The sequence below is a fragment of the Sciurus carolinensis genome, chromosome 3, assembly GCF_902686445.1.
Source record: "Sciurus carolinensis chromosome 3, mSciCar1.2, whole genome shotgun sequence".
Classification (NCBI taxonomy): Eukaryota; Metazoa; Chordata; class Mammalia; order Rodentia; family Sciuridae; genus Sciurus; species Sciurus carolinensis.
Window position 1 is genome coordinate 180,805,938 of NC_062215.1, and position 27,336 is coordinate 180,833,273.

The 27,336-nt window shown below is 47.3% G+C and overlaps 1 protein-coding gene across 7 annotated transcripts in view; it reads left to right on the forward strand.

The window, feature by feature from the left end:
- The window catches only part of Traf3ip1 (TRAF3 interacting protein 1), a 64,327-nt gene that overhangs the window by 28,839 nt on the left and 8,152 nt on the right, over nt 1–27,336 (forward strand). For all 7 annotated transcript variants that reach the window (XM_047545183.1, XM_047545184.1, XM_047545186.1 and 4 more), the window contains one exon: nt 6,974–7,050. In XM_047545183.1, the coding sequence (XP_047401139.1) occupies nt 6,974–7,050 (77 nt within the window). The remainder of the gene's footprint in view (nt 1–6,973; nt 7,051–27,336) is intronic.

Sequence of the window (27,336 nt, forward strand, 5' to 3'; positions counted from 1 at the left end):
TGTCCTGGCTTTGCCTACCCAGAGAGACAGCCCACAGAAGAGGCGGGCCAGCCCGGAGGAGCTCCCTCCTGGGGACCTTTCTGTGTACCCCCGTGGGTTTTGCAGCTTCTTTGGCTGTGACGAGAGCTTCAGGCTTTCTGTGTGTTTCCTGCCCTCATCTGTCCCTTCTCTCTAAGGGTCTGGCTGGCTGCTTGTGGCTTCTGGCGTCATCTGTTTCTAGGTGTTGTTACTGCGCAAAGAAGCGACATACAATTTCGTATAAGAAAATACATCCCGTGTTCCTGCTGAGGCTTCCAGTTGGACTTTAGGACTAAGGGTTCTCCTTGCGATCTTGGCCTTTGTTCAGGCTCCTCTTCCGTTTCCTGCCCAAATCGTGGCTGCCGGCTGCACCAACCACGCATGTCTCCACAGTGTGTGCACAGCACGTTCAGGGTTGCTGTCCTTTTGTTCTTAGGGTATATAGGAGAAACAGATCTGTAACTCTTTTTTAAAGTGAGGGAATAGTTCATTAGCATATACTTCCTAATTTGACATTCTTATTTTCCTTTCATGTTTTTGCATTGATATTTATAATTTTGTTTTTCTGTTCACATAGAATGTTCACATAGCTTTGAGGCCAAGTGACGAAGACCAGGTGTATATATTTAAAGGTATAGGGCATGGACCCCTGTCTCTTTCACCCTATACTCTCCCTCCCTGTCTCTTTCACCCTATACTCTCCCTCCCCGTGTAGGGCACAGTAAAGTATATGACTAATCCTCTATTTTCTTTTCTTCTATTTAACCTTTTATTTGGAATCATTTTAGATTAACAGAAAAGTTGCAAAGATTATTACAGAAAATTCCTGTATGCTACTCACTTAGTTCCCTTGATATCATCGACTTTCATGATTAGCATTATTTCTTCAGTGTATATTAATTATACAGAATGGCGGATTTAGTTGTGTATATGTGAAAATGTATGTTGATCCATTTCGCTCCCCAATGCTCCCCCCACCTTCTGCCTCCCTCCTACTGATCCCCTTCCTCTCCCCCTACTGGTCTCCCTTCTAATTTCTGGGAATCCACCTTTTTTTCTTTTTTTGTGTTTTAGTTCTCACTTCTATATATAAGAGAAAACAAAATACAATAGTTTTTTCTCTGAGTGTGATTTTTTTTTTCTCAAAATTATGTTCTCTAGTTTTATCTATATTCCTGCAAATGACATAATTTCATTCTTCTTTATGGCTGAATAAAATCTCATTGTGTGTATATGTATATGCACATTGTGTGTATACATATATATATATATATACACATGCATACACATTTTCTTTGTTCATTGATCTGTTGACAGGCAACTAGGCTGATTCCGTAACTTGGTTATTGTGAATTATGCTGCGATAAACACAGGTATGCATGTATCTCGAAAACAGGCTGACTTTAATTCTGTTGGATAAACACCAGGGAGTGGAGTGTTAGAGCTGGATCATATAATAGATCTGTTTGTAACTTTTTGATTTCCTCCATGTTGATTTCTTTTTTTTTTATTTATTCTTTTTATTCATATTGATTTCCATAGTGACTGTACTAATCTGCTTCCCACCAACAGGGTATAAGAATCCCTTTTCCCCTCATTCTCATCGGCACTTATTGTTATTTGTATTATTATTTTTTTTTTTTGGTGGGGTGGTACTGGGGATTGAACTCAGGGGCACTTGACCACTGAGCCATATCCCCAGCCCTATTTTGTATTTTAGTTAGAGGCAGGGTCTCACTGAGTTGCTTAGTGCTTCACTTTTGCTGAGGCTGGCTTTGAACCTGTGGTCCTCCCGAGCCGCTCAGATCACAGGTGTGCACTGCTGCGCCTGCCTGGCTGTTATTTGTATTCTTTTACTTGCCATTCTAATTGGAGTGAGAAGGAGTCTCAGTGAAGTTTCATTTCATTTTTCTGATGGCTATAGATGTTGAACATTTTTAAAAGTTTTTTTTTTTAGTTGTCAGTGGATCTTTTTATTTTATTTATTTATTTATTTATATGCGGCACTGAGGATTGAATCCAGGGCCTCACACATGCCACTGAGCCACAACTCCAGCCCCTGAACATTTTTTATATAATTGTTGTTGGTCATTCGTACTTCTTTTGCGTAGTGTCTGTTCAGTTAATTTGCCCATTTATTGATATTCCATTTTATTTTTTCCTGTGTTTAGTCTTTGAGTTCTTTATGTATTTTGACTCTTCACCCTCTGTTGGAGGAATAACTGGCAAGAATTTTCTCCCATTCTCTAGGTTCTTTCTTCACTGTGTTAGTTGTTTCCTTTACTCAGAAACTTTTTAATTTGATGCTATCCAGTTTATTGATTCTTTCTCTTTATTTCCTGAACCATAGTTGTCTTATTCAGGAAGTCTTTGCCTGTGCTTATAATTGAAATGTTTCTTCTATTTTTTTCTCTTAATATTTGAAAAGTTTCTGATCTTATACTTAGATCTTTGACCCATTTTGAGTTTACTTTGGTACAGGGCAAGGGATGGATATCCAGCCTTCCCAGCATCATTTGTTAAAGAGGCTGTCTCCACTAAAGTATGTTTTTGGGACCTTTATCAGCATGAGATGCCTGCAGTTATGTGGGTTATTTTCTGTTCTGTCCACTGGTCTGCAGGCCTGTTTTTATGCCAGTTCTGTGCTGTTTTGGTCACTCTAACTGTAGCAGATTTCAAAATTGGGTGCTGTGGTGCTTCTAGCATTGATCTTTCTGCTCAGGATTGCTGTGACTTTTCTGGTCTTTTGATCTTCCATATGAATTTCAGGGTTGTGTTTTCGAGTTCTAGTGAGGATGTCATTGGTGGGTTTTTTTGTTTGTTCGTTTGTTTTTTAAAAAATATTTTTAGTTGTAGATGGACACGATACCTTTATTTATTTATTTATTTTTTATGTGGTGCTGGGGTTGGAACCCAGTGCCTCTAGCATGCTAGGCAAGCGCTCCTCCATTGAGCTACAACCCCAGCCCATCATTGGTGTTTGATGGGAGTGCATTGAATCTGTAGATCACTTTTGGTAATGTCTGTTTTAATAGTGTTAATCCTGCCTATCCATGAACGTGGGAGGGCCTTCCATCTTCGTGAGTCTTCTTCAATTGTTTTTTAGAGTTCTGTAACTTTCATGATAGAGATCTTTCACCTCCTGGATTAGGTTTATTTTCAAGTATTTCATTTTTTGAAAGTATTATGAATGGGAATGTTTTCCTGATTACTTTCTCAGTGGATTCATTATTTGTGTATAGAATATTGGTTTTTTGTATGTTCATTTTGTATCCTGTTACTTTACTGAGTTTTTCAGCTCTAGAAATCTTTTGGTAGAACTTTTAGGATCTTCATATAGGATCATATCATTTGCAAATAGAGAAAATTTGACTTTTTTCCTTTCCTATCTATTTCTTTTATTTCTTTCTCTTGCTCAGTTTCTCTGGCTAAAATTTCAAGTACTGTGTTGAAGGAAGTGGCGAGAGTGAACATCTTGTCTTATTCCTGACTTCAGTGGAAACCTTTGCTGTCTTCCCCATTTAGTATGATGTTATGTTTGGACTTGAGACAGAGAGATCCTGTTGATACTGAGGTAAATTCCTTCTGTCCCTATTATCTTCAGGCTTTTTATCATGAAGAGTGTTGATTTTTGCCTAAGGCCTTTTCTGCATCTTTTGGGATGACCATGTGATTTTTGTCTTCTTTCGTTTTTGTGGTTTAATACATTTATTGATTTGTGTGTGTTGAACTACCCTCGTATCCCTGGAATGAAACCAGCTTGAACATGGTAAATAACCTTTTTAGTGTGCAATTGAATTTGATTTGCTGCTAATATTTTATTGAGGATTTTTCATCTATGTTCATCAATGATACTGGTCTATAGTTTTCTTTTCTTCAAGTATCTTTATCCGTTTTTCCTATCAGGGTGGTATAGGCTTCTTGAATGAGTTTGGAAGCATTCCCTTCCTTTGAACTTTATGGAATCTTTTTTTTTTGTTTTGTTTTGATTTTTATTTTTCCCCACCTGAGGGGCCAGGGATTAGAACCTCGGCCCTTGGGCATGCTAGGCGAGGGCTCTCCAGAATGAACTATTTCTTTAGCTCTTTATGGAATCATTTGAGTAGTATTGGCATTAATTCTTTAGTGATCTGATAAAGTTCAACTGTGAATCTGTCAGGTCCTGAACTTTTCATTGTTGGGAGGCTTTTTTTTTTACTGTTCTTTTTTTTTTTTTTTTTTTTTTTTTGGGTGCTGGGGATCGAACCCAGGGCCTTGTGCTTACAAGGAAAGCACTCTACCAACTGAGCTATCTCCCCAGCCCCTTTTTTTACTGTTCTAATCTCAGTTCTTATAGTTGATATGCTTAGGTTTTCTCTCTCTTAGTTCAGTTTTGGTAGGGGCATATGTGTCTATAAATTTGTCCATTTCTTCTAGGTTTTCCAGTTTATTGGAATGTATGTTTTCAAAATATTTCCTAATGATCCTCTGAATTTCAGTTGTGTCTGTTGTAATTTTTCCATTTTCATCTAATTTGATTATTTTGTTTTCTCTCTTTTGGTTAGTTTATTAATCTTATTTATTATTTCAAAGAATCACCTCTTTATTTTATTGATCCTTTGTATTCTTTTAGTTTCTGTTTTGTTGATTTCAACTCTAATCCTTACTTCTTTCCAACAACTAGGATTGGTTTGTTTGTGTTTTTCTAAGAGCTTGGAATCCATCAGTAGGCTGTTTGGGAGTTCCCTGTTTCTTAAATGTAGGCAGTTATGGCTGTAGAATTCTCTTAGCATTACCTTTGTGCATTCCAGAGATTCTGGTCTGTTGTGTTCCTATCTTTCTTTGATCTAAATATTTAAAAATTTCCCCTCTTAATTTCTTCAATGACTCACTCACCATTCAAAAGTGTTTTGTTCAAAGTATGTACATTCTCTGAAGTTTTTCTTGTTGATTTCTAATTTCATTCCATTGTTTTTTGAAAAAATAAAAGATATTCTTTTCTTCTTTTTTTATATTTGCTAAGACTTGCTTTATTGTCTGATGTATGATCAATTTTGGAGCAACTAAAAATCAAGCATATTTAGTTGTCATTGGATAACATATTATGTAGATGTCTATTAAAGTTCAGCTTATCTGTAATAAGATTTAAATCTGATGTGTTCTTATTGATTTTCGGTGTGGATGACCTATTAGTTAGAGAGGCATTTCAAAATTCCCACTATTACTATATTGGGAACTATTAGTCCTTTTATATTTAGCATTGTTGTTTTGTGAAATTTTGTGTCCCAGCATTCAGAACATAATATTTACAATTATTATATCTTTTTGTTACATTGTTCCCTTTATGAGTATGTAAAAACCCTCTTTGTCTCTTCTAATTTTGGCTTGAGATCTGCTTTGTCTGACATGATAGTGGCTCCACCTTGCTTTCAGATTCCATTTACATGGAATATCACTTTCCATCCTTTCACTTAGAGTCTGTTAATGTCTTTGCTTGTGAGGTGTGTTTCTTGGAGATAGTGTACAGTTGGGGCAATGATCTCTACCACTTTATTAACCAGAGAGAGGACTGGGGAGTGGGGATATGCTAAAAAGTTGGGTAATAGAGAAAGTAAAATTAATAGTAAACTATATAAAAAAATAGAAGGAAAAGGACAAGAGAGAAAAAAATGAAAAAAGTGTTGGGGAATGAAGAGGAACAGAAGAGAAAGCAAAAAATAAAATACAAAGGAGAGAAGAAAAGAGGAAAAATTAAATATTAAAATTATTTTAAAATATGAAATAAAAAGCATAGCAGGAAACCAAACAAACTGACATGGAAGACAATACAGGGAAATTAGACACACATGAAAAAGACTGCAGTTCTGCCGAGGTGCTTGCAGTTGTTGAGGTCACTAACTGTCAGGCATGGCCTGTGTCCTCCCTGGCTCTGGACCTGCAGGCAGCATCCCAGTTGCTTGGTTCACCCTTGGGGTGGGGTTCTGCATTTGTTTTTTCACATGTCTTGCTATAAAAAAAACTGACGCTCAGCCACTGTAGCCTGTAATCTGGGTCCTTTCATTTTCCTTTTCTTTTTCTCTCTCTTTTTTTTTTTTGGTACCGGGTATTGAATCCAGGGGCTCTCAACCATTGAGCCACATACCCAGCCCTTTTAAATATTTTATTTTATTTAGAAACAGGGTCTTGCTGAATTGCTTGAGGCCTAATTGCTGATGCTGGCTTTGAATTCATAATCCTTCTGCTTAGCTTCCTAAGCCACTGGGATTACAAGCATGAGCCACCGTGCCTGGCGGAATCCTTGCATTTTCAAAAAAGAAAAAGTGTGTGTGTGTGTGTGTGTGTGTGTGTGTGTGTGTGTGTTTGTGTTAGTACCTGTCCTCATCTCCATTCAGTGTGATCTGAATCTATGCTGGCATTCATTCTATTGCACTATGAGGAAATAGTCCTCAGCCCCCTTTGGAGCTTCATGGTCCTTATCATATCAATGTGTGTAAGGTATTCAGTCAGTGCCATATTGATGTGGGGTTGGGTAGAACAATATTTTCAAGAAAATGATTTTCATATGATATTTACCACATCTGTAATTCTAAAAGAAATGTAGTACTCTTGCCCCAATATAAAAAAACAAAAGTATTAGTACTTAGAAATAATTTGAAATTACTATGTTTGAAATAGGTGGTCATGTTTTGGGGTGTTAATCTATACTTCTAAACTTTTGACAATAGAAAAGAAAATCTATTTTATTTCTAAAGCTTTTCCCCTTTCTAGGAGCTGATTCCCTGGAAACACTTTGAAGTTTTATAGTTGATTTCCACTACCAGCTATTGTACCTTTTGGTTATAATCTATCTTCATCAAATAGATTATTTGAAACTTTTCAGTATAGAATTTAGTATTTTTCTTACCCTCCCACCCATTTGGAATAACTCCTTGGGACAGAGAATAATCTTTAACCTAAAACCACTGATTTTCAACAGGTGGACTTGTGAAAAAAATTTTGGAGACTAAGAAAGATTATGAGAAGTTGCAGCAGTCACCCAAACCTGGAGAGAAGGTAATGGAACGCCGTCGGCAGGCGCTGGCACCTTAGCAGTCTGTCTCACGTGGTTCCTTTCAAATCAGAGGCGCTTTCAAACGTGGTGATGGTCAGTAATGCCGGTCCACGTATCAAGTACCGTTCCTCCTGTTCCCAGTTGCCACGGTGGAAGTGTGGGTTCTGAGTGGGGTGCTTTCCTGTCCTGGCATCCCGCTGGCCTTGGAGCCAGGGCCGAGGGCCTGTTCTGCTTCCAGCTGCGCCCCTCCTTCTCCAGGCCCTCCCTGTGGAGTGGGGAGGCTGACCACTTGCTCCAGCTGGTGACAGGGTGGGGCTGGGTGCCACGCTGCATTAGAGCGTCGTTCTGTTTGTCCTTGGCTTCTAGGGTCATCCTTGTAGATATGCGATAGGGTTTTGTCAGGACCTATTGTCTCTGCTGCGCCAGTGCTGTTTCCTTAGGCATGTGACCCTCAGGGTGAGCACCTGCTGCTCAGGTGGCGTCCCTCAGTGTCACAGCTGGGTTTCTCGTTCAGTCGCTATGAATAGTAAGAATAAATTTTTTTATTTTTATAAACAGAAGTTTTTTGGATAATCAACCAAAGATTCCAAAAAGTTTTATATACAGGACTGTGTACACAGACATGCGTGCAGACGCACGAGACTGAGTGCACACACGTGTTTTTCCCCACCTGAGTTAATGGTTATTTGTTTTAGAAAATTCTGCTTAAAATGTCCTGTTGTGAAGCTATGGCCTGAAATAGCCAGTGAGGACTGCGTTGTGGGACTAGCCTCAGAGGCATCCTCTGGCCACAGCCAAGGGAGAGGCTGTGCAGCCACTTGTTGCTGTCGAGTCTACACACCACTGTCCCTGGGTCATCCAAGTATGCCTGGTGATGAAACCCACTTAAGACCCTTGAGCTCGTCCCTCCAGGCTGTTCATGTAGGTGATCTTTCAGGGGCCCCTTGGTCTAGATTTCGTAGCCGCAGTTTTTGTGCAGAGCATCCTGGGAGTTTGTTTCAGAGCCTCCTCTGAAGGGTAAATTTGAAATCGGTACATCGTTTGATTCAGAAGCTAAAAGGAAAAAGTGTCTTTGTTCCATGAATACTTGTTGGTTTGAAAAAGTTCACTTAGTTTGTTACAGCTGGGTGAGAAGAATCAGCAAGTCTCTCTGGTTTTTTTAGGATATTGATAAACATCAGACTTAAGTTTAACTTGACCTTAAAACATTTTGGTTAGTTTTGTTTTAAATAAAGGAAAGTTGAAGTGCCTCCTGCTAGTCCCATTCTCTTGAGGCGCCCGCAGCCGACCTTGGCGTGCCCCCTTCTTCCCTGTGAGGTGCGTTCTGTGTGAGCGCTCGCTCTTGCTGGTACGTTGTGCAGGTGGATTTCCTCGGTAGCGTGTGCCTGTGGATCCTTGTGTTCACTAACTGAAGACTGTGCTCCTTGATTTGTGTACTGATTCCTTCTCAGTGCACATGTAGGTTTCTCAGCCATTGCTGTTCTAAACAATGTGTCCATGTCTCTGGCAGCTGCTGCACAGCCCGAGGGGTGTGAAAGCAGCCACCGTGGAGGTGAACGTTGGTGGCTGTGTTCCGTAGGACCATTGGAAAGACAGGGCTCGGCCTTGGGCAGTGGTTTGCTGACTGACACTGGCTTTAGGGGCTGAGCCCATGTGCAGACCTGCCAGGTGTCACTGCTGGGCTCTTCCAAGGGCTGCTGCAGGTTACTCTCCCAGGGGCGCCGAGTTCAGAGGAGGCGGGTGGGAATGTCCCACCTCCCACCTCACTCCTAGCCCCCTGCTTTTTGTTGCTATGCTGGTTTGCCTGTCCTTGGACTGTGTGTAAAGAGAATCATATAATGTGTTCTCTGGGGGTTCCGGCTTCTCTTAATCAGCATGACTACCCTCCCGCTTACCCCCGTCTCAGCATGGATCCACAGTTAGTTCCTGTTATTGCTGGGCAGTCAGGACTCCTCTGTAGGGGGTGCCAGCGTCTTGGTCTGTGTGTGGGTTGGTGACAATGGGCTGCTTCTAGTGTGGACACACAGAGCTGCTGTGGGCATTTCTGGGGATCAGTGCCTCTGTTCTCCCGTGTCGATGCCTTGGGGTGAGACTGTGGTGTCTAGGGTGCATGCAGGTGTGCTTTTTAAGAAACTGCCCACCTATCTTCCCAGGTGACGACCCCACTTTAGATTCCTCTGGACGTGTGTGAGTTCCAGTTTGTAAGGAATCCCACGAAAACCACGCCGGGCACAGGAAATCACATAAGGGAGTTTATTAAGCAAACAGGAATTTTGATGGCTTTAAGCCGGGGTAAGGCGAAGGGTTCCCAGGGGTGAATCTGCCAGATTGGAGGACCCAGGTCCCATGGTGGAGACTGATACAGCTGAGTCTGTGACCAGGGCGTACGTGGCCTTTTTGGATTGATTATCTAAAGTGTACTGTGGCCAAATATAAGCCGGGAGTCAGGCGAGGGGTTGAATCTGCCGGAATGGAGGACCTAGATCCCATGGTGGAGGCTGATACAGCCGAGTCTGTACCCTGGCTTCCCGAGGCCACAGAGTAGTCGACTGGAGACGAGAAGGCAGCACATCGATTGTGTCGTCACACAAACATCAATGTGGGGCCAGGCAAAAGCCGAGAAGAGTTGAGGACCTGATATCAGGGTTTTCGAGTACGAGTGTGAGATGAGCCTCAACCCTGAGAGAAAATCTCCACCACAAAATCAGGAATCCACCCAGCAGATAAGACACCCCCACCCCTCAGCCGCCTCCAGGGTCCCTAGGGGAACCGGCCTAGAGGACTCGCCAATTTGAATACCGGTGATGAATGCAGATCCGGGCAGAATGGAAGGTGGGGCTGTGTCCGGAGGCACTGGGGCTCAGATGGGGTTCCACTTGCTTAAGAGACAGTGGAAGGACCCATCCCGAGTCTCGGCACCAGTGTAAGGAATCCCACGGAAACCACGCCGGACACGGGAAATCACCTAAGGGAGTTTATTAAGCAAGCAGAGTGTCTCCCTGCAGGGTAAGAGAGAAAATGAGAGGAAAAGAAAGGGAACGAGAAAGGGCGCACGCTAGAGAGAGTGTGAAAGCCAGGAGGATAGAGAAAGTGAGCAGGAGAGAGAGAAGGATGAGGAAAGATGGCGGGGTAGCTACAATAAAGCCATTGAATCCTGCCAGGCTAACAGGGGACCAATATCGGAGAAGGACGCTTGCAAGCTGACTGATGAACCAGCAGCAGCTAGCTAGGATGTTCACAGACTGACAAGTGGTTGGGAGGCGGGGAAAAGGCTGCGTCGGAAAGGGCGGGGGAGCAGCTTCGTACCTTACACAGTTCCTCTGTGTCTTCACTTGTATGGTCAGTCTTGAATTTTTCATGGTTATAATTTGCATTTCCTTAGTGGCTTATGATGCTGCAGTCTTTTCATGTGCTTATTGCTGACTTGAATCTTCCTTGGTAAAGTGTCCAAGTTTTTCACACAGTATTAATTAGGGTGTTTGTTTCTTATTGAGCTCTGAAAGTTCTAAATTTATGTATTCTGGATATAAGTTCTTTATCAGATAAATTTTCTTCCAGTTTGTGACTTGACTTCTCCTTGACAGTGTTTTTAGAAAATGTTTTTATTAGTACATTTGCAAGTGTATGACATCACCCGCTGTCTCAACCCCTAGCACCTCCCCTTTCCTCCTCCTCCCCCTCCTCTGCCTCTCTGCTCTCTTGGCTTCCTTCTTCTTCCTGGTCGTTTCTTAGTTGGTGTTTGCAGTCACATACAGAGTGGAACTCATGGTGACGCAGTCATCCGGGCCGTGGAAAGTGAGCACCTTCCCCTGAAGTTCCTGCCCTTTCCTGTCTCTGCCCCCTCACCCTCAGTCCCCTTCTTTCCTCCATTGTTCTCACTTCTGTTTTCATGAGAGCCTCCTTTTTAAAATTCCTTATTTCTCTCACATATGAGAGAAAACATTCAACCCTGTCTTTCTGGCTCATTTTACGTTGCATGATGTTCTCCAGTTCCATCCATTTACCGCAGGTGCCGTAATTCCATTCTTCTCTGTGACTGAGCAGAACTCCCCTGTGAATGTGTACCACATTTTCTTCTTCCCGTTTTCTGTTGATGGGCAGGTTCAACGACTTGGCTGTTGTGGATCTGCTGCTGTAAACGTGCTATCCATGTATCACTATAGTATGTGTTAGGGGCAGTTGTGGCTCGTTGATAGCTCCTAGAAAAACGCTCCGCAGACATGAGATCTCACACAAGGAACTTTATTTTATGCGGACGATTCAAGTCCGCTTGGGGGAAAAGAAGGGAAGAAAAGAGAAAGATGGCTCGTGGCCTTTCCCAGATATTGGAATCTCGTGGGCTCGGAGGAACCAATAGCATGTTAGGAGGTAACGTGGGAGGCAGGAAGATGGAGACAGTGTAAGCCGGAAATTCCTGTAACGTAAGAGGCGGGCAGAATGCAGACTGACAGGTGATGGGGAAGCCGGAAATTCCTGTAACGGGAGAGGCGGGCGGAGTGCAGATTGACAGGTGGTGGCTGGATTCCTTACAGTATGCTGATCTCAGTTCTTTACCAAGGAGTGCGATATCTGGTCCTGTGGTGAGATGGGTAACTGATCATCAAAGAAAGGGAAATGGGCAGACTGCACTTCCCAAGCCTGCCGACCTGCAGCCTCTGGGGAGGGAGGATGGCACCCCCGGGAGGCTCTCGCCCTGCCTTTTGCTCGGTGGGCATGAGAAGAAAGGAAACCTGAACTCTCTAAGGGGCAAGACACCCCACTGCCTCGGGCACCAGCTCTGGACCCCTCCTCTCCAGGCACTGTCTCTTCTCTCTCTCTGTTCTGCCTCTCGAAAAAATGTCTTGTTTCCTCAGTGTTTCTCGGGTGTTCAGTCTCTGACACCAGAGGAATGAGGACAGCACCCTGATCTTCAAGACTGGCTTCAGTGCTTCCTAGTGGCTCCATTCCTAGTCTTCTGAGGGGTCGCCATACTGCTCTCTAGAGTGCTTGTACTAATTTGCAGTCCCGCCAATAATGCTCAGGGAACCTTTTCCCCACATCCTTGCCGACATTTATTATTATTTGTATTCTTGATGATTGCCATTCTGACTGGAGCAAGATGAAATCTCAGTGTAGTTTTAGTTTGCATTTCTCTGATTGCTAAGGATATTGAATATCTTTTCATGTATTCGTATTGCTTCTTTTGAGAAATGTCTCTTTTTAGTTCATTTGCCTATTTATTGGTTGGGTTGTTTTTTGGTACAAAGTTTTTAAAGTTCTTTATACATGAAGACCAATGGAACAGAAGAGACAGAGACAAACCCATGTAGATGCAGTCATCTGATCCTTGACACATTGGCCAAAAATACATGTTGGAGACAAGATAGCCTTTTTAACAAGTGGTGCTGGGGCAACTGCGTATCCAGAGATAGAATGAAACTGCTTGCCTCCTACACAAAAATCAACTCAAAGTGGACCCAAGACTAGAAGTAGACCAGAAACATTGCAGCTGCTGGAAGAAGATGCAGGGTCCACACCCCAGGACATTGGTGCAGGCTCTCGCTTCTTTCTCCAGCCAAGTTCGAGAAAGTAAATTAAAAAATCCATAAGTGGGACTGTTTCAAAGTGTGTTTCTTAAGGAGCAGCACTGTTACACTTGGATGCTGCCAGATATGTCCATTTGTCTCTTGTGTGTTTGTCTTTTGGGGTCTGACCCTCAGTCATGGGAGTTTGTCTTAACATTTTCTTCTAGAAGTTTTGTATTTTTTAAAAACATTTTAAAGTTTTATTCGTTCTAATTAGTTGTACATGGCAGTAGGATGCATTTATACATTTTGATAGATCATGCAGAAGTGGAGTGTCATCTCATTTTTCTGATGGTACATATTGCAGGATCACTTATTGCAGTCATACGAGCACAGGAGGTATTAATGTCTGTTTCACTCTACTGTCATTCCTTCCCCATACCCCTGTTTGTGTCTTTTTGTATGGAGTGTAGGGTGTGGTTCAAAGTTCATTCATTTATTGTTGTATAATATCCAAATGTTCCAGCATTGTTTGTTGGATTTTTTCACTTAATTTTTTTTTTTTGTTTTGTGCCGATTGAGGGTTGGGAGAGCAAGTCTTTGTTTCTTAGTGACACTCACGTGTTCTCTGCTGAGTTCCTGTGTCTGTTCCCTCTGTTCTGACAGTCACCCCGACATGGTCTAGAGATGATGCTTCATGCAGGGCCCCTGACTCCCAGGTGGAGCGTAGAGGTGTCACATCCTGTGGGCACCTTTTGCCGCAGCCTCAGTGAAGTCAGGGTGGCCAGGTGTGCCTGCTTCTCCTGCAGTGAGTAACTGGACGAAGTGCCGAAGTGTGTTTTGGTGCTTCACCTCTGCAAAGAGAAAACTCCCTTGGAGCCCCCGGGCTGTGGCCTGGCCCTGCGGGTGGTGTCAGAGCTCACCTGTTTGCCTTTCTTTCTGTGTTTGTCTTTTGTTCCTGGCTGTTGTGTTCTGGATGTGGGGTGGTCCAAAGCTCACCCTGAGATGGAGCACTTGAGCACTCCTGCACAAGGGCAAACCTGTCAGGTCATGAGTGCTCATCCCAGAGGGCCTAAGGGCAGGTGGGTGTGGCGGAGGAGGTGGGGACTGGGGGCTGCCTTGGGGGTTTACATCTGCTCCCTGGTGAGCGGGGCTCTCTGCTTCCTGCTGCCATGTCCTGAGCACTTCCCTCCTCCACACCCTTATGCCTTTCCCACAGGGCCCAGAGCTGTGGAGTTGGCTCACCATGGGCTGAACTTCTGAGGCCGAGAGCCAACTTGAGCTTTCCCTGTGCATTGTTCTGGTTGGTTCTCACAGTCACGTCCATGAGAAAGCTGACTGACACCAGTGTGGATGTGTTTTCTAATATCCAAGGTGTCCTCTCTGCACAAGGCCTGTGTCACGGTTATACGTATAATACATGTCATGGAATCAAATCTCTGTCTCAGGTGTCACCAGTGCCCTCCCAGGATGTCCCTGGGCTAGCGTCCCTTGGCTTCTTGTTTAAACACGTTTCTGCTTTAGTGTGGAAACCAGTCTTCCTGCCCTCCTACCCTCTCTCCTTTCCTTCCTGTCCTCTCACTCTGCTCTCCAGGCTGGCTTTGAACTTGTGATCCTCCCATTTCAGCCCCCCAGGGGGCTGAAACTGGCTGTGCCCAGCCCCGTTTTAAACACCATGCAGGTCTGCATCTGGCCTTCGGCATCTCTTGTTCTGGCTACAAAGGTAGTTTGAATGCTTTCCTTCCAGTGTTGTGTTTTGTTTTTGAATTGCTGTTTCATGCTGCAGGTAGACCTGGTCCCCAGGCTGCCTGTGACCCAGGGCTCTTCCCTGTGTCTCTGCTCTGCACTGCCTTGGTATTGGTGCTGAGGTTTTAATTCTGGAAAAGGCTCTAGCCGCCCCCCACTTCTCTCCCACCCTCCTGTCCTCGGTGTGAATGAGGAACGGCCTGGGGGGCTCAGGTGGGGACTGTGGGAACCTTCAGCTCCAGTGCTGCTGCCGCCCTTGCTCAGAGTTTCCCCGTGTGCCGCCCTTCCCCTGGCGAGGTCTCGCCTCTGCTCCTCTGTCCCCCGCCTTCCCAGGTCAGCAGACCTGCTCGGGGCTGCATCCGGTGTCCTCCTCATTCCTCATCTAACTAGGTTGTCAGAAGCTCTCGATGCCACTGGTCGCTGTCCTGACGTGCCCCCTCCGCGTGGACAGCGGCCTCCTCTGGTGCTTCTCTCTGCTGGCCCCTCCTTCCGCGTCCCTTGCTAGCCTCTCGCTTCTCATCTTTTCCTAGTACTGGAGTAGCTTTTCTGTTCTCTCGAGCTGTTCTGGTCTGTTTTTACCACATCAACTTCTTAGTGGTTATATTCCGTTTTCCTTTCTTCTCGAGTTCATTTTGGTAAGTAATATTTGACTCATTCAAGATTAGATCTACCTCAAGCGAAAGAAAGCTCTGAAACAAGGATGTCTTCAAGGACGTGGAAGGAGTGCTGTCTGGCGGGTCAGGTTCTGGGGCCATGATCCAGGTGGCAGGGCCTGGCTGCCTTCGGCCTCCCTCACATGCACAGCCTCCATCCTGTAGGGCGCCTCAGGGACAAGACGACCGGCCAGTCCAGCTGCAGCTGTCCGATGGTGTTCCAGCCAGCAGGAAAGGAAGAGGGAGGTACTGGAGCCCCTCTTCAGGATGTTTATTGAAAGTTGTGTAAACCATTTCCACTGAGACTGTTCTGCTCAGAACTTTGTCGCAGAGGAAACCCTGAGGGAGAGCTCCCTGGTTCAGGAATCCGCCGACTTTGCTAGCAATCAGGAACTCCATCGCCAGCACTAGAACGGTTGGATTTTCTTAATGTGCCACGTGCTCAGACCTGGTATTTGTGAGGCGCTCGGGTCAGTGGCCTCCTGTCTGGCCACGCCAGGGTTTCTGCAGCCCGCACATCTCTCCCGCACGGGCTGCAACCTGGCAAGAGGCTCTCAGAGAGCAGACTTGTCCACCAGCCGCGCCTTCCGAAGTGTGTCTCTGGGAACCTTTATTTCACCTGTATTTCACAGTTGTGTCATGGGACAGTGGAAGTACAACCTTCTGATCCTACCTGAAGTGGTTCTTTCCCTTTTCTTCCAAAAATATTCAGTCTTTTTATTTCTCAATGAGATTTTGAAGGGAAAATAAACGTTATCCAGCGAAGAGCGGACCTTGGTTTTGTGGATATTTGCTTTTGTTTTCATCCATTAACTTCTCTGTTTTCCTTTTCATTCTTTTGGCTGTTTACTTTTTCTAGCTGCTTGAGTCAAACAGTCGGCTCATTGAGTTTTAGTCTTTGTCCCCCTGATGTAAGTACTTTAAGACTGTGCCTCTCCTAGTGTGCTCTACCCTTGCTTTTTAAATTCCGTGAGTATTAAATTGGTGTTGAATGTCAACAATTTTGAATTTTAGTGTTGCGTACCTTGGTATCATGCCTCTGTTAGCATGTGTGTGGCTAGGAGGTCCGTTTCTGGCTTTCCAGTGTCAGCTTTTAAAACGTCTGTTGATGGTATCGATCACGTGGCATTGATAAGGCTTCTTTGTGGCCTAGTTCTTGATCAGTTTTTATAAATGTGTTGGAGCACCTTGTGACACATTTCTCTTTCTGGGCACATTTTGAGCCCTGGACTCGGCGCCGTTGATTTCACAGGCAGGCCTGTCGTGTCTATGAGGACGTGTCCTGGGGGGGCATGGCTGCATCGCACCCCTGGGGTCCAGACATGCGTCCCTCCCCGACCCTCCCCCCGTTAGTTGCTTCTGCCCCTGTGGCAGCTCAGGTCGTGGGTGGATGTGAGTCAGGGGTGCCCTTTTTCCCATGACTTTTTATTTTTTGGCGGCAACTTTTTCTAACCCTAAGGAAATACATATTTGTAATCTGGTCATGTCTCCAGCCTGTCTTTGAAGTTACTTAGGAAGAAACGCCATTTTTTATTGTGCTCATGGACTTGAGTAAAACGTAGGATGAACAGGGGGGGGGAGGCTGGGAGCGTCTTCTCCATTGTCTTGGCTTTTGTGCTCTCTTTTCAAGAGGAAGAAGTGTGAACTTTATTAATAGTGAGATATTGGGGTTCTGACAGCATTTCCCCCTGTTCAGTTTTATGAAGAAGTTTTTGAAAAACAACCAAGAGCAGTTATACTGTGGTGTTTCTTATGCTGTAAAAGTTCTTGTTCTGAAGTTTTGCAAAAAGGTGCCTGGAGTTGTGGCTGGTGTCACAGAGGCTGGCAGTGTGCTGTCCCTGGAGTGGTGGCTGGTGTCACAGAGGCTGGCAGTGTGCTGTCTCTGGAGTGGTGGCTGGTGTGGTCACAGAGGCTGGCAGCGTGCTGTCCCTGGAGTGGTGGCTGGTGATGTCACAGAGGCTGGCAGCGTGCTGTCCCTGGAGTGCTGGCTGGTGTGGTCACAGAGGCTGGCAGTGTGCTGTCCCTGGAGTGGTGGCTGGTGATGTCACAGAGGCTGGCAGTGTGCTGTCCCTGGAGTGGTGGCTGGTGTGGTCACAGAGGCTGGCAGCGTGCTGTCCCTGGAGTGGTGGCTGGTGTGGTCACAGAAGCTGGCAGCGTGCTGTCCCTGGAGTGGTGGCTGGTGATGTCACAGAGGCTGGCAGCGTGCTGTCCCTGGAGTGGTGGCTGGTGATGTCACAGAGGCTGGCAGCGTGCTGTCCCTGGAGTGGTGGCTGGTGTGGTCACAGAGGCTGGCAGCGTGCTTTGACGTCTCAGGGCTCCTCACTCCGGGTTCCTCAGCCTCCTGACTTGGGTTTCTCGCTCCGTTCAGTCTGTTCCTGTGGAAGGTGAATGCCAGGTGCTCTTCCTTCCCCTTTGGAGGCTTCGTTTTGAAGCCTCCCTTGGGCTGCTTCTCTCCCAGGCCCCCTCCTGTCGCGGGTGTAGCTCCTGGACTGCACTCTCCTCTGCCTTCCTCTCCTCTGCCCACCGGGCTGTGTGAGCCGCGCCCTGTTCTGGGCGTGCTGGAGGTCACACAGGCCACTTCCCAGTGAAAAGGGCGCAAGGCTTTGGAGCTGTGCGGATGCGTCTCGCTGCCCTTCTGAAGGACAGTCCCCGCAAGGTGTGCTGGAATACAGGGTGCGGCAGATGCTGGTGGAGGGTTGAGGAGCTGTCATGAAGCAGCACTGGGTGAAGGCCTCTGGTGGCTAAAGTGACCCCGCAGATGGTTGGGTCGTTTGAAGACCCCATGGCAGAGGCCTGAGCCGGTGCCTCCATGGGATTCTACTCTGGCTACTTGGTCATCTATTTTAGATGGTCAGGTATTTCTTACTCTGGCCGCTAGGTGGTGGGATTTCACCGTAGAAGTGGTAGCCCCCTGGCCAGAAGCCCTTCAGGATCTCCCCTCCACCAGAGCCCTGCACCTCACAAGGGGGTTCCCGTTGGGCTTGGTTTATGTGTGGTCTTCGTATTACTGGAATTTTTTGTCGGCAAGGAATGTTGTTTCCACTGAAATTTCTGCGAAGGAAATAAAAGGGGCCTTATGCTGTGGTCCTTCTCCACTGGGAAGAGGCTCACCGCGGCTGGGGAACGAGGACATGGGTTTTAATTGTGATGGCGTAGGGAAGGTCTGTTAGTTTTTTGGGGAATAAGGTGATAGTTTTATGTTCCCAGGTCAGATCTCTGGGGATTTTCAATTTGGCTCTAAAATTAAATTGCCACCAGAACCTTGTCTTGTAGAAATTAGACCCCAGAACTATCACTAAAAGAATTCTAGGCACGTCCATGGGCACACTGTAGACAAGAAGGGGCCTCTGGAGGCTCAGTGCCTCACCTGGAGAGACAGCACCGGGGAGCGACCCCTGGCCAGATGTCTCTTGCCTGGACACGCGGAGCGCTGTGGCTCATCAGTGTCCTCTGTTTATGACGGCTGCTCAGTGAGTGCTCTCGTGATGCACAGATTGTTTTACTCAAAGCCAGTGTGAAATTCCCATCTGGATTTAGGCCTTTGTGGCCAGAGGTCATTCCTGGCCTTAAGTCCCTCAGTACCCTGCTCTGTTCTGCACGGAACCTTGGGTCCGATGGCTGTGGCAGCCGTTGAAGCGCCATGTGGTGTGGACTTCTGCTGAAAGGGCATGGGGGCCATGCTGGCCCCAGGGAGGAACGCAGCTGGCATGGGTCAGAACTCACCCGAGTTAGGCAAACGGGTCCTGGACAGCAGGCGAAGCCAGTGCGGGATGTGGGAGGGTTCTGGAGGGCAGCCAGGAAGCCGAGGCCCTGGGCTCAGGGGTGGTCCCCAGGAAGGATGGGGTGGGGCCGCCCTGGCTGAGATCTTTGGTCTGCAGAGTAGGAAGACTGCAGAAGGCACCCAGTGAGGATCATGCTGTTGCTAAAACATTAGAAAGGAGAGTATAGAAGGCGGCTCAGAGATGCAGACACCCCGAGGGTGCGTCTCCCTTGCTCAGACTTGGCACCTCTTGTGACTTTGATGGTGACTGTGGCCACACGCTTTGATGATATAGTACAGTGGGATTCTCTGTGAGGCGTGGGACCTGCAGGTATTAGCATTCTGTCACCTCACTCCCCAGGGCCCCCCCTGCCTGCCCTCCCCCGCACCCTTCCTCAGCTCTGCGGGCCTCCCTTCTAGTTTCTTGAGGTCTCTTTAAAAAGGTATGTTTCTTTAGAGGTGATTTGGCACTTGTCATGAAGAGTGAGTCTGCCCTTGAAAGGGACTTTCACGCTCCAGGTGGAAAGGGAGCGCACAGTATAGGCCATGTTGTTGTTTTAAAAACAAACAGAACAGTAGTCCTATGACTGTCCCACATGGCAGAGGACCCCCAAAGCCAGGCTTCTTCAAAATCACCCAGGCAGACTTGCCTGGAGTGCGACCCAGGATTCTCATCCTCGCAGCTGGTGACCTCCTGTCCACATGGTGGAGGGCACAACCAGGTCCTGAGAGGTCTCTAAACACTGTGGTCTTGGATGCTTATTAGGAAAGTTCCTTGGAAGACATAGTGCATCTCTAGCTCGGAGAGCCAAAAGGATCAAAGAGGAGCCCCAGATCTTGCCTCGGGAGAGACACACAGCAGACCTGTCCCCTCACGGCTGTCAGCCATGGCACGGGACCCTCAAGTGACTGGTCCACATGATGGGTACCGGAGTGTGAGTACCCAGCACACTCAAGAGACCTGGGAAAAGAAGAGTACAAAAGGGCTCGCCAGGCATTTTATCTTGATTATACATTAAAACAATATTTTGGATAAACTGGAATAAACAAAGTTACTATTTTAGGGAAATTATGTTAAAGTATATAAATATATAAATCAAATAAATGTGGTATCTCATTCATTTCTTTTGGGCAGCATTGGTACAGATGAAGTGAATTAAAATTGAGCATTAAGACTGATTAAACATAGAATTGAATTCTTGAAAAGTTGCTTACGTGGTTATCTAGGTTATCGTGGTTATCTACGTCTACTAGGGATGGTAGGAAGGAAAGCCACGTGAGAGCTTTTGTTTCAAAGATTTTTCTTCACTCTGGAATCTTTTGATGGCTGAGTTCTTAAAGTTAATCAGTCAAACTTCCCAGTCTCTGCTGGCTGATGTGCTTTGCACCTTAGTCAAGAAATCTTCCTGCAGACCCTCTGTTCCCAGGTCAGGAGGACGTGCGTTCTCTGAAAATGGGAGGCCTGGTGTGGTGCTGCGCGCTCCTGCCCTGGAGCCGCCGGTCCTGCTGTAGGTGAGGTCAGGTGCGGCTGCGGCTGCAGCCCGTCTGTGCTTCTCTCCGCGCCGAGGGGCAGTGTGGCCTCCGCCATGTAAGGAAGCTCCAGAGGCACGGGGTCTTCCTGCTTCTGCACCAGAGGCTGTCACTCTTCTTTGACGGGTCGGGCAGTGACTTTCCGTGGCGAGAGCGCTCGCTCGCTGTCTGCCGCCCCTACACAGCTGCCTTGTGGCATGTTGACAGGGTCACAGGTGGGTACAGCAGAAGGAAAGAGGTTTGCTTGGTCCTGAGCCTCACCCAAGGCTGAGGCGCTGCATCTGTGCTGGCTGCTCGCTGGCAGGGCGGTGAGGAGGTGCAGGGCAGCACTTGGCCAGAGCTCTCCCTCCCTCCTTCCAGAGCCCCTGGGAGTCTGTCCCTGGGGCTCTGCTCCAGGGGCCTGTCCAGCCCTCATCACTCCTGAGCTCTGTGGTGGGGCGGAGTTTCCTGCCTTCTGATAGCGCACAGTGGGAACTACGTGTCAACACACGCAGCCTCGGGGGACGCTCCAGCCCTGTCCACGCTGTGGCATCGGGCAGAGCAGCTAGATGTAAATGAGTGTGTGCTGGCTGCCAGTAAAGCACTGTTGACTTATGGACACGGAAACAGGGATTTTATATGCTTTTCTGTGTCACAAAGTATCACTCTAAAGTACTCTTTGGACTGTTTGTAAGCATGAAAGCCACTCTTCACTCATGGGTTCTACGAACAGCAGCGGGCCCCGCCTGCAGACCAGTGCCCACTGCCCAGGGACTCCTGGCACAGCCTGCTTTCAGTGCTGTGGCTCCGAGCGGGGCCTGGCACCTGGCAGCGTGCCCGTTTCTTGCTCCTTGTGGCGTCCTACGGCATGTTCGGGGGAATGCTGTGACCGCTTGCGCAGTGCCCTGAGGGCCTTCTGGGATTTTTGGTGGCTTGTTCCTGATCATGATGCCTTCCAGTAGACGCTGAACAGTCTTTTCTAGAGCTTGGTTATGTCTTGGGTCAGGTGTACGTCTGGGGACTCAATTGTTTTTGTGCTGTTGTTGATACTGCATGTTTTAAAATTGCTTTCTAAGGGTTTGTCGCTGGGGGTTGAAATGCTGTTTGTACCCAGCTGAGTCCTTGGTAAGCGGATTGAAGTGAGTGGGTTCTTTGGTGCTTTCTGAGCTGTGAGAGCAGCAAGGCACTTGGAGTGCTGCGTGCCAGGCTCTGCTCTGCTCTGCGAGCCCCCGGGCAGCAGTGCAGGCAATAGTGAGTCTGGGAGCCGAACTTAGCCAGTTTCAAAATTGGGGCCTTAGAGGTAGGGACCTTGCCTGAGGCGCCAGGAGTGGTGAGTGGCATGGCCAGGTTTGGAACCCAGGCTGTTGGGCCTCCAGAGTCCCCCTGACCTGCGCCCTTTCCAGGCTCAGACCTGTGGTCCATCGCTTGTTGTCTCACTGCTGACAGCAGGCAGGTGACAGCGACGGTTCTTAACGAGAACGCTTCTGGAATTCACCCTTCTGGTATTTTTGTTGTAGCCTTGGGGAACTGGACAGAGTGAGGAAGTTCTCTGTTCCCCGTTGTGGGCTGTGTTGTGAATGGGTGTGGAACACTTTTCCTGCCTGGGTTGAGGCCAGCCTGCTGCATTTCTTCTTGACTCACTGAGTGGTATTCATGGCTTTCGTGACTCTGACTGCCCCTGCATCCTTGGTGTGGACCAGCTGCGCTGTCTTTTGACCCACTGTGAGACACTTGTTGCAGGTGGGTCCTTTCGCAAGGTGAGCCCGCGGCTTCCTCTTCTTGGAGGACCTCGCTTCCTCTTCCTTGGAGGACCTTGGTAAAGGAGTGGCAGCCTCCCTCTGCCTGGGGCGCTCAGAGCGCTGCCCTTCTGCTCCTGTGGACTCACCTGCCCGCGCTCGGCCCTGGCTGTTGCCTGCTGCGTGCTCAACACAGCTCCCCACGGACGTCTGCTCAGCACCACCCGCACGGGGGTTGGTCTGCCCCATCAGTAGCAGCATTGCCCCCTCTGCTTTCTCAGATCTCTTTTTCCAGGAGTTTGTTACTCTGTCTTTCTGGGCTGACTTCCGGCTTTGCGCAGCTCTGTTTTCTTGTCGCTGAGGTCCCCGCTGTTTCACGTGTCAGCTCCTCTTGCTGAGTTGCTCTCCCAGCCCTAGTGCGTCTTTGCTTTGTCGCCTGTTGTTATGCCATTGAACGTGTGTTTTATCTGCTAACTTAGAATTCTGATTCCATCATTTATAATTGTACATATGTATGAGGCACAGTGATGTTGTGATTCATGAACGTGATGTGGAATGATTATACCCCTCACTTCACATACTTACGTTTTGCTGTGAGAACATTTGAAGTTTACTTTTGGCAATTTTGAGATTATTAACACAATTATGAACCGCCGTTTGCTCCCCTTGCCGGCCTCTCCCCACGGCCCGGCCTCTGTAGCCTCACCGGCTCTCTGCCTCTGAGTCTCGCTGCTCAGTCCCACAGTGGGAAGGCTGCTGCTTGTCTCTGGTGGCCTGGTCCTTTCACTCAGCTTCATGTCGTCCAGTTGTATCCATAGTGGTAAAACTTGCTCACACAGACTTTAAACTAGAGCATGGTATCTGCATTCAGTGGAATTGACCTAGAGTTTTCAGGCTGTTTTGTGTGTGTGTTAAGAGATCTTAGAATCAAGGTGATATTTGTAAATTCATTTGGGACCCTTCATTTTTTCCTGAGCAAGAGCTGTTGAAGTCTGAGAAGCGACCTGGTGCTGCAAGGTTTGGTGGCACCTGAGGCTGGGTACACTGGCCTCCCTTGGCCACTGCCTCAGGTGCTTCTCAGTTACAGCTTGCAGGCCTGACCCTGGGAGCTCAGCGTGTGTGGGCACCAGTGCCGACTCGTACTTGCCCTTAGGGCTTGGTCTGGAGTAGAGTGCGCTGCCCTGTCTCAGGGCTCTTGCTGGGCGTGAGACTCCTTTCCCCAGTGTCCCCCGTGGTGTCACGTGATCGATCCCGCGGGATGCAGGTGAGCAGAGTGCTGATCAGGACTAGGAGAGAAGCACACAGAGCTTTCACACGCCGGGGTGCCCCATAGGGACAGGAGGACTGCAGGAAGCAGGTACGCTGACACCCACACCTGGCCACACAGGTGGAGGCCGAGCCTGGGCACAGGAGGAAGATTGCTGCTGTTGGAACCGGGTTGGCCCACACAGACCCCTTGGCCTGGACACTTGCCTTTCCGGTGACAAGATTGCTTCTTCCTTCTGGAACAGGGAGGGCCTTCTGTGTGGGGGTTTATCTCCCTCCTGGAAAGAAATGGGGTGGTCAGCGTGCCTGGCCTGCACCTGTGCCTTTTGTTTTGGGGTTGGGCGTTGAACCCAGGTGTGCTTTGTCACTGAGCACACCCCAGCCCTTGTTTTTCTATTTCGAGGCAGAGCCTTGCTAAGTTGCTGAGCACCTGCTGCATTGCCCAGGCTGGCCTTGAACTCCTGGTCCTCCTGCTTCAGCCTCGTTACAGGAGTGTGCCCCCTCTTTGCCCGTACCTGCTGTTAGGTGCCTTTGGCTCGGGGTAATCCTGCCGAAGTGCTACATTTCAGACTAGCCTATTCTGCCACCCTTCATCTAGAAGATGATTCTTAAAAGTATCTCAGTTTCACAGGCCCATCAGAAGGGCTGATCTGAAGCTGTCTTGTGCTCTGACCTTGTGCTTGCTCACTGCTCTTCTCACACAGTTACAAGAGGTCACTCGCTCACTTCTGAAGGATGACATGTTTGTAGAGGTAGCTCATGTTTAACCCTTTACTCTGTGTGCGTTGTTCTTCTGGGGAGGTTTACTGTTGGTTCTTTACAGCTGTAGAGGACATAATGGATGACAGTAATACTGACAACTGCAGAGTGCTTAGCAACCAAGGAATAGCACACATCACTCCATTTAATGCTTACGGTAATCCCTAAGCGAGTCAGGAAGTGAGGCCCAAAGTCATCTTGTCCATGTTGTATGGACGTAAGTTCTAGAGATAGGGTGGGATGCTGCTCCGCCTGGGTTCGGCCCCAGTCTGGCAGTACACTCATTCTGTCCGTCTTCTGCAACGTCCATATTAACAGCATGTTCTGGACACCAAATGGCAGTGTCCTGCCGACTGCCCTTGAAATAGTTCAGTGGTTGCGACCCATAGTTGTCAGGTTGCAGAGGTGATGTAGGATGGAGGCCGAGGCTCCTTAATACATGCAGAAGCGAGGTGTTGGCTCAGTGATGCTGGAGGTGGATTCCAAAGCCATCTTGGAGAGTCGTGTGGCACTGTCGCGAGCAGCGCCTGCCTTTGACCGGCAGTGCTGCTTCCCCTTGCGACCAGAGCGAGTCGTGTGCTCGTGTTGGGACTCACGCAAGATCATTCAGAGGCGTGTTTGTTTAATAACCCTAGATGAAAAGTAACCCAGATGTCCATCAGCAGGAGACTGGGTGAATAACTCATGGCATTTCATTCCCATAATGGAGGACTGTTCTGCAGTACAATGAACAAAATCCGCCAAGCATGGTTGATTCAGAAACAAAATGTTGAAGAAAAGAGGTGGAGGCAGGAGCTCTGCTCATGACTCCACGTGCAGCAGGTGCAGGGTCTGTACCAGGGCCCCTGAGCAGACCCTGTGCTCATGCTGTGGGATGGGGCAGGGGTCCACGTGGGGTTTCAGGAAGAGCTCGTGGTGTGCGTCCTTAGCTCAGGGGAAGGCTGCAGCCACCACTTCATTGTTGTGTTAAACTGAACGTATGTGTTTGATGTGCTTTTCTGTATGTGCTTTGAAAGGTGGAAGTGTTTGTTTAGGGACCATTTTGTTCCTGTGTTGGAGGGTCCCTCGTGACCTGTGTCAGAGGTAAATGTCTGGTTTACAAAGGCATTTGATGGCGGGGCACTTTTGGATGAACAGGACACAGGATGATTGTTCTGTTGGCCCCAACTTTTCTTTTGTAACTTGAATGAAGGTTTTCCTGTTTATGAAGTGTGTGAACTCTTGACAGGCTGCGTATAAATCAGTTCCTGGGGTCAAGGGTGAGTGTGCTGTTTAAAGCCAGTGCTCTCTGATTTATTACCCTCTGCCCCCAGTTAATCGTGCTTTTGTTTACTGGCTTTGCGTAATGTAAGGTAGAGCTCTGGTTGCCTACTGGTCAAATGCAGTGGAGGAGTGGGGGCAGTGCAGAGGCCCGGCCTCCTTTGTGACCACCTCCTGCTTGTGAGAAAGACTTCCGGCAATACTAAGGGCCAGCTCATAAGACATCGTTCTTAAGTTAGTACTTTTCTTCTCTTGAAGCACTGCAGTTGAAACAGATCTCTTAAGTTGGATCATTTTTCTTTGTAAGACTTATACATGATTGTAAATTTAAAATTCTTAAAACAATGGTCCACATTTCTGGGGACAAGTGTGGGTGTGAAAAATGGAAATAGTATTAAGTTTTATAAGTACATAATTGATCACCAGAAGAAAATCTTGAAATCATTTTCTAAAGATAATTCATGGATGTGCGTGCAGTGTGTGCATGGTGGTGTGTGCAGTGTGTGTGCATGTTGGTGTGTGCAGTGTATGTGCGCGCTGGTGTGTGCGTGATGGTATGTGCACGTGTGTGCATGGTGTCGCGTGCAGTGGCCAGCACGGTGGTGCGTGCAGTATGTGCATGGTGGTACGTGCAGTGTATGTGCGTGCCGGTGTGTGCATGGTGATGTGTGCAGGGTGTGGCGTGCAGTGGCCAGCATGGTGGTGTGTGCAGTGTGTGCATGGTGATGTATGCAGTGCTCAGCTGATTGCTTGGTACCCTTGCTAGAGTCCTTCCTGCCAGAGGTGGCTGAGAAAGTAGCCTCCAGTCTGCACAAAAAGGATGCAGGAGCCAGGAGGGTGGGTCCGTGTCCCTGTGAAACATACATGGATTGTGGGTGGTTCTGAATGGTTCATGGCAGATTTTCTCAGAGCTCAGGATCACAAACCTTTCGGTAAGGAAAAGGGTTTAGGTGTTCATAGCTGGGTTATGTATTGTTTTAAAATGGAGAAAGGGAAGGGAATATGTCACTAAGAAAGGTCAATTATTTTTTGTAATAGTAGGGATTAAATGCAGGGGTTTTACACTGGACTCCATCCCCACCCCTACCTCCCACCCACTTCATTACAGGTTTTTTTTTTTTTTTTTTTTTTTTTTTTTTTTTTTTTTTAATTTATTTTGAAACAGAGCTTCACTAAGTTGCTGAGGCTGTCCTCAAACTTGGGATCCTCCTGCCTCAGCCTCCTGAGTGGGTGACTGGGTGAGTTGCCTACTTGCCCAGTGAAAAATTGTGTTTTAATGAAAGAACTTGTCCACCTGGACCTGGACATACAGCTTGTTGGTTGAGGTTGGTGGTATATCTAATTTTTTTTTTCAACATGTACCGTATTACTCCGGACATGCCTGATGAGGCCTGTGTAGCTGGCGGGCTTGTGAGAGTTGAGAAAGCTGCCCAGACTTCCACTGCGGCCTGCAGCTTCCTCCTGGGGATAAGCTGATGGTAATAGTAACGTCTGTGGATGGTTTTCTGTGTGTGAGACACTGAATTGTTGTTGTAGTTGTTTTTTTCTGTGTTGCTGGGGATCGAACCCAGGGTCTTATGCTTGCTAGGCAAGCACTCTACCAACTAAGCCATCTCCCCAGCCCATGATCTGCTTATTTTATATCACCCCACTTAACCTTACTTGTGGGATATCATTTCCATTTTATCAAGAGGCAGTTGAAGCATGGAGATTGAGTCAGGCTCCCAAGACCATAAAGTTGGGAGGTGTTGTGGCTGGGTTGGCCCCAGGCCCCAGACTGCAGGACCTGACTTCTCATCCTGTGCCCACAAACCTGCTGCGTTCCAGGTTGGTGTAGGTTGTATTTTGTGTAATGATAGATTTTCAGTATTTTTGCTGTTTCCAAAAATTAATATTTCCTATGACTTAATTACTGTGTGGTGAGTATGGTTGTAGATTCTCAAATTTTACTGTACATATTAAAAATCCTTTAAAACAGGTCAGTTTATGTAGAAAGTTGCTGATAGACCTATGTGAGCTACACAAGAACCAGTCTGTCCTTGGGGGGCTGTGTGTGTGTGAACGCAAGTAGTCACTGCTTAATTTGTCCCCCTCC